Source organism: Hipposideros armiger, unplaced genomic scaffold (assembly GCF_001890085.2).
Source record: "Hipposideros armiger isolate ML-2016 unplaced genomic scaffold, ASM189008v1 scaffold_548, whole genome shotgun sequence".
Classification (NCBI taxonomy): Eukaryota; Metazoa; Chordata; class Mammalia; order Chiroptera; family Hipposideridae; genus Hipposideros; species Hipposideros armiger.
Genome location: NW_017731898.1, coordinates 1,092,358 through 1,099,474, shown reverse-complemented (window position 1 = coordinate 1,099,474; position 7,117 = coordinate 1,092,358). Strand labels below are relative to the sequence as shown.

Sequence of the window (7,117 nt, the reverse complement as noted above, 5' to 3'; positions counted from 1 at the left end):
CCCCAGCCCCTAAAGAGCCTCCAACAGCTCCAGCCTCCAAGAGATCCCCAGCTACTGCATCTCCCAAAGAGGCCTCTGCTCCCTCAGCTGCAACACCTTCCTCCCCCAAAGGAGCCCCAGCTACCCCAGCCCCCAAAGGGACCTATACTTTCTCACCTATAGCTCCTCCGTCTCCCAAAGAATCTCCAACAACTCCAGCCGCCAAAAGAGCCCCAGGTACCACATCTCCCAAAAAGGCTTCCACTCTCTCAGCTGCAACTCCTTCCCCCAAAGGAGCCCTAGCTACCCCACCCCCTAAAGAGTCCCCAACAACCCCAGCCCCCAAAGGGGCCCACACTCCCTCAGCTATAGCTCCTCCCTCCCCCAAAGAACCCCAGACAACTCCAGCTCCCAAAAGAGTCCCAGCTACCACATCTCTCAAAGGGACTCCAGCACCCAAAAGAGCGCCCGGAACTGCATCCTCCAAAGGGGCCCCTACTCCTTCAGCTGTGGTTTCTCCAGCCCCTAAGGGGGCCCCCAATCCCTCAGCTGTAATTCCTCCTCTGCTCAAAGAGGCACCAGTAAGCCCATCCCCCAAAGACTCCCCTACTTCTCCAGTTTCAGTCACATGTTCCTTGGGATCCACTGCCCCTCAGGCATCCAAAGGGCTCCCAATAAAGAAAGGCCCCACAGATCTCAAATCAGTGCTTGTTACCCCACCTTCAGAAAGTGCACCAGTCGTCACAGCTCCCACTCAGAAAGGTTCACCAGCCAAGAAGAGTTCACCTCCTGCATGCTCAGATTCCTCATCTAAGAATGATACCAAAGGATCCCTTTCTTCAGTGGCTCCAGCCCCTCTACTGACAGCCTCTGCTCAGAAAGGCACTTCTCCAAAGACTCCAAAATCCCTCCCTACACCCCCCCTAAAAGGCAAAGATTCTTTTCGTTCTCCAAAGGGTCCGGTAGCAGCTCCTGCTGAGTCTGAGACATATACCCTTCTAACAACAGCTGCCTCTGAGAACGTCCTTCCTAAAGCTGGATCAACATCTGTCTCTCCAGCACCCATCCCATCAGTCTCTCTGCCTCTTGCTCCCTCCCCAGTTCCCCTTCTGCTTCCTAAACAGCAACCTCTGCCGTCCTCACCTGGGCTGGTGCTGGAATCACCCTGTAAGCCCTCAGCCCCTGCTGATGAGGATGAGCTGCCGCCTCTGATTCCCCCGGAACCAATCTCTGGGGGAGTGCCTTTCCAGTCGGTCCTCGTCAACATGCCCACCCCCAAACCTGCTGGGATCCCTGCCCCACCCCCCTCTGCCAAGCAGCCTGTTCTGAAGAACAACAAGGGTATTTGCCTTGGTTTGCCGTGTGCATGGTGTGTCGCCCACACCCCTCCTGGGGGCTACCCACCAGTACTAACTCTAGGAAGCGCCGCTTTCTCCAGAATATCTGTTTGTTTGGACATAGAACATAGAATGATAATTTTAAATGCAAAAGCTCTAGGAATGTGAAGCAGAGTCTTGGTTTTCATCACTTCAGATAGTCCATTATGTATCATCTTGTGTAATGGGGTCCAGACTAACCTGAGTTTGCCATCTTTTTAACTAACTGATCTGACATTGAAAACCAAGACCTACTAGACCCTTAGTTTGCTCTAATTTCTACCACATCACTAACCTTGTCCCTGGGCCTGGGATTTGCTAAAATATTGGGAAACTATTGAATATTGGAACTGTGAATTTCTTTTCACTTCTTAGACTTAGTAATGACCGGTGCCCAGGGGTTTCCTTTTCTTAAAAGATCTATTTTTCCTAGCCTGAGAATGGTGTCAGTGTGTGCTTTTTTCCCCGCAGTAGTCTTTATTGATGCTTGGCCTTTCAATTGAGGAGAACTTAAAATATGTGGATTACATTTGAAAGATATGGAAGAGGTCACGGGACAATAACTAGTAGAGGTGACTATTGGAACTATAGGTTGGCATCATTGAGAATCTTTAAGCTATATTGATAAGATCAAATTGCTAGGGTGAGTGGTTTTAAAATAAGACTAAATGTGTGTACACAACTGCTTCTGGCCTCCCCCAACCCAGTTTAAAGGATGAGGGGAAAGTGCCCTCCCTGATCTGCCTCCACTATGTGATTATACTGTTTTTTCATATCACTGTATCTGCAGACACCTCTTCTGCCAGAACCTTTCTGGGATGGTTGGGCTATTGGGTAGGATATGGAGTTACATAGGTCATTGGTGTTTGCCTATACCAAGAAGTAAAGACCTTGAGGGAAAGGAAGTCGTTATAGTATATAAACTATTCAGCTGTATCTAGTAATTACCTCTCATTTCTGGGGCTGGGTCTTTAATGGATGTGTACACACTAGTTTGTGACTTAAGTGGGGGGCTGTCAACCTGCCTTCACACAAGTCAGTTGATTTACATTTAACATTGGAAGGTCTAACATCAACCAGTGACCTCTAGTTCAGGCAGGCCACAGTGAAGTGCCTCCTCCTTAATAATCGCTACTATAAAATAGTAAAAGTTTCTTGTCATCTTAGGATCTGGAACAGAATCTGACAGTGATGAATCAGTACCAGAGCTTGAGGAACAAGATTCCACACAGGCTACCACACAACAAGCCCAGGTGGGTATTTTCTCACTCACTAGTATAAGTGCTTGAGTTAAGGAAGCATTGGAGAACAGAGTTGATGAGAGAAGATGACTTACATAGCTATGTATCTGGAGCTATATAAACCTTCATAAAGGGGAAAACCACAGCGGGGTTGTGGTATCCAACTTTTACATTCCATCTTACTCATAGCTATTTTATCTTAGCTGGCAGCAGCAGCTGAAATCGATGAAGAACCCGTCAGTAAAGCAAAACAGAGCCGGAGTGAAAAGAAGGCACGGAAGGTAAGATTTTAAGTTAAAAACAAGAATTAAAGTTTCTGACGATGCAACTTTAGAACAGGGGGAACTGTAGTGGAATTCTTAGTAATGGTAGTATCATGTTTAGTTAAACTAACAAGTTACTATGGCAGAAAATACAGGAATCCTGTAAACCAATTCTGTATTTTTTTTGTTTTGTTTTTCTTTTTTTTCAATTCTGTATTCTTATATAAACTTTTCTTAGCACAGGAAAAAGCTTTGTTTGGATGTGGTATTGTGGTCCTTCCTAAAGTTGCTTCTAAAGAAGTTGAAAATCTGATGGTTTTTTTTCTATTCCTTAGGCTATGTCCAAACTGGGTCTTCGACAGGTTACAGGGGTTACTAGGGTCACTATCCGGAAATCTAAGAATATCCTCTTTGTCATCACAAAACCAGATGTCTACAAGAGTCCAGCATCAGATACGTACATAGTTTTCGGGGAAGCAAAGGTAAGGAAAGTTTTCTTGGGAGCTGCTTTAGACCAGGGTTTCTCAACTTCAGCACCATTGACATTTGGGGTAGATAATTCTTTATTGTGGAAGAGCTGTCCTATGCATTATAGATGTTTATTTAGCAGCATCATATCCAGTTGTGATAACAAAAAAAAATCTCCAGTTATTTTAACAGATATCCCCTGGGAGGCAAAAATCACCCTCCAGTTGAGAATTACTGCCTTAAACCTTAGCTACTTCTACAGTGATAGATAATCTGAATGAGGGCAAGCAATTTAAAGCTATTTAGTAAGTTAACTTGAAGGGGGTTTAGAGGGAGTTTGGAAAAGATGTAAATGATTTCTTTCATTTACTGCACACTGATCTCACATGAATCTCTATTTTCTGTTCTGTAGATTGAGGATTTATCTCAGCAAGCACAGCTAGCAGCTGCTGAGAAATTCAAAGTTCAAGGTGAAGCTGTCTCAAACATTCAAGAAAACACACAGACTCCAACTGTACAAGAGGAAAGCGAAGAGGAAGAGGTATACAAGGAAATCTTTTATACTTTTGGGCCGGCCGAGTGGCTCAGTTAAGAGCTCGCTTGGGAAATCTTTTATACTTTTAATCCTCTCCAGATAGTATTATGTTTATATTGATGGGTAAATTCTATATTGTTTTAGGCTCTTGAATCCCATTAAATGAAGTGGTTTTTGAGTTAAATTAAGAGCTAGCCTCAAGAGCCTCCTCACTCTAACAAAGAACTATGCTGAAGTTGTTCATGCCTTTAGTTTATTAAATGTTTTTTCCCTCTCAGGTTGATGAAACAGGTGTGGAAGTTAAGGACATAGAATTGGTCATGTCACAAGCAAATGTGTCGAGAGCAAAGGCAGTCCGAGCCCTAAAGAACAACAGTAATGATATTGTAAATGCTATTATGGTAAGTGTCCAAGCCTTTATTCTTGATGCCCTCTGCCCTCATCAATTATGGGTGACTTAATTTTCTATGCTTAATATCACCCAATTAGGAAACTGCATTCCAAAGCCTATCTATCCTGAGTTGCCTCTGATGTTAGTGACCTGAATTCTCTGTTTGCCTGTACCTCTGATGATCTTTTTTCTCTTACAGGAATTAACGATGTAACCATCTATAAAAGACAAGGACCTTTTTTTGGTGTTTCAAAAGAGTCACTGCAGCTTGGTTTGAAATTTGTACTGTTTCTATCATTAATAAAGTTATGGCTTCTTGTGGGATGAACTCAGTGAGTGCTTGGTCTCTTCCCCAAAAAATACATTAATACTCTAGAAATGAGAACACATGTATTACTCTTTAAGACCTCAGCTTCAGAATCTTTAGTGCCATGGATTCCCCCCTTAAAACTTCAGCCTTTTCACTTGTAAGAAGGCATTGTACTAGTCTGTCTGTTAGGACCTTGTCTTCAGAGACTACAACTTAATTGTAAAGTTTCTCGTTTTCAGTTTCTTTTCCAAATGTTAACTATGAGCAAATGCTGATTCTTTATTTAATCATCAGCCCCTTCTCTGACCTACCATCTTTCTGAACACATTAGAACTCATCTTCCCTCTGTGAGAGGCAGTTCACATTAATTACTTTTTTTTTTTTCTTTTTGAGATTTTTATTGGGGAATTGGGGGAAGGGGAACAGACAAGTTGCTGTCGTTTTGTTCTTCAGTCTAGTTGTGGAGGACGTTGCTTCACTGGCCCAGGTTGGCACCATCGTTGCGCTCTTCCCGGGCGAGGCAGATCAGTCGTCAGTTTCTGGACTGCGGCTGCTGGCTGCTCACACTGGCTGCTGGCTACACACGGTAGCCCATGGCAACCCACTGCAGCAAGGGCTGCAGCCTATGCCGTTGACAGAGGCTCACTGCAGCCCAGCTCCAGGTTGAGCTGTTGTTCAGCATCTTAGCTGTAGAGGGCAGTGTCACGCCCTCATGTGGGATCCAAACCGGGGCCCTCTGGCGTCCCAAGCCAGCTCTTAACCAACGCGCCACTCGGCTGGCCCACATTAGTTACATCTTGACATGTAAGAGCTTGTACAGGGTTGGAGAGGGTGCATAATAAATATGGATGAAAAGACTTCATTTTATATAAAATTGAAAGGTACTTCATGAAGGAGAGGGTTTTGACTATTGTATACAGTGGAAACACTCTGCTCTTAGACATCCACTATACAGACATATTTTAATCTACGAAGTAAATTATAATTAGGGTGCCCATAATTATGCTAGGACAATGAGTGAAAACCAGAATTGTACCAAGCAAATTGGTGCATGTGATTAGCCAGTTTATGATAAATACAAATAGCTGTACAGAAATCCTCAGGGTAAAGTTTCTGAGTTTGGGTTGTTAGAAAATGGTCTAGGGCAGGGGTTGGCAAACTTGAGACGGAAAAGCGAGCAGCCAGGGGTCAGCAAACTGCGGCTCGTGAGCGTGTGGCTCAGCACTAACATTGAAAATGAAAATAAAGCTATCAGTTTCATTTATATAATTTTTTAATTGTGAGGGACAGGATTGGCTGTTCCAGTGGTCAGCAGACTTGAGACGGAATGTATCTAAAGAGCCACATGTGGCTCTCGAGCCACAGTTTGCCGACCCCTGGTATAGTCAATAGACATTATTCAGAGTTCACCAGTTTTTACATGTACTTATTTGTGAGGTACATGTGTGGTATTGTATGCAATTTTATCTCGTATAGATTCATGTAACCACCCTACTTTTTTTAACAGTTATATTGAGATAAAATTCACATACCATGCAGTTTACCCATGTATATATACAATTCAATGGGTTTTAGTAAGAATTGTGCAACCATCAACAATCAATTTTAGAATATTTTATCAACCCAAAAAGAGACCCAATACCCATTGTTATTCCCCATTTCCTCCCATGCTTTCCCACTACAACCCTAAATATCTACCAATCTACTTTCTATAAATTTACCTGTCCTGGACATTTAATGTAAATAGAATCACAATTTATGGGCCTTTGTGCCTGGCTGTTTTCACTTAACATAATGTTTTCAAGTTTCAGGAATAATGCTACTCTGACATTCATGTACAGATTTTTGTGTGAACATAAGTTTTCATCTCCAGTACTGCATATACCTAGGAGTGGAATTACTGGGTCATATGATAACTTAGGTTCATCATTTCAAGGAAATGTTTTCCAAAGTGGCTCCACTATTTTACAGTCCTACCAGCAATATCTGAGAGTTCCAATTTCTCAACATCTCACCAGAATTTGTTATTCTGTCTCTATTTTAGCCATCCTAAGGGGTGTGAATTGGTATCTGATTACAGTTTTGATTTGCATTTCCCTAATGCCTGATGTTGAGTGTCTTTTCATGTGCTTACTGGCCATTTTATATCTTCAGAGAAATGTATCTTCAAATCCTGTGCCCATTTTTAAATTAGGTTATTTGCGTTTTTAATGTCAACTTGTAATAGTTTTTTTATATATTCTGGATGCTAGACCCTTAAGAGATATATGGTTTGCAAGTATTTCCTCCCATTCTGTGAGTTGCCTTTTTACTTTCTGGTTAGTATCGTTTAAAGCACAAGATTTTAATTTTATTTTTTTTTTAAGATTTTAAAATTTTACTGAAGTCCGATTTATCTATTTTTTTCCTTTGGTTTCTTGTGCATTTGGTTTCAAAGCTAAGGAACCATTATAGCATAAGAACGTTGCAATGGTATGTTTTCCATTACTTCTTGGGCTTTGTCATACATTTACAATAACTTTTATATATGATTTAATCCTATAGTTCATGGCTA

At 42.2% G+C, this 7,117-nt stretch overlaps 1 protein-coding gene across 2 annotated transcripts in view; it reads left to right on the top strand.

The window, feature by feature from the left end:
• The window catches only part of NACA (nascent polypeptide associated complex subunit alpha), a 12,600-nt gene extending 8,015 nt beyond the window's left edge, over positions 1-4,585 (top strand). For both annotated transcript variants that reach the window (XM_019669098.1, XM_019669099.1), the window contains exons 3-8: positions 2,523-2,608; positions 2,800-2,877; positions 3,195-3,341; positions 3,740-3,868; positions 4,141-4,263; positions 4,453-4,585. In XM_019669098.1, the coding sequence (XP_019524643.1) occupies positions 2,523-2,608; positions 2,800-2,877; positions 3,195-3,341; positions 3,740-3,868; positions 4,141-4,263; positions 4,453-4,467 (578 nt within the window). In that variant the 3' untranslated portion in view covers positions 4,468-4,585. The remainder of the gene's footprint in view (positions 1-2,522; positions 2,609-2,799; positions 2,878-3,194; positions 3,342-3,739; positions 3,869-4,140; positions 4,264-4,452) is intronic.
• Positions 4,586-7,117: the final 2,532 nt, after the last annotated feature.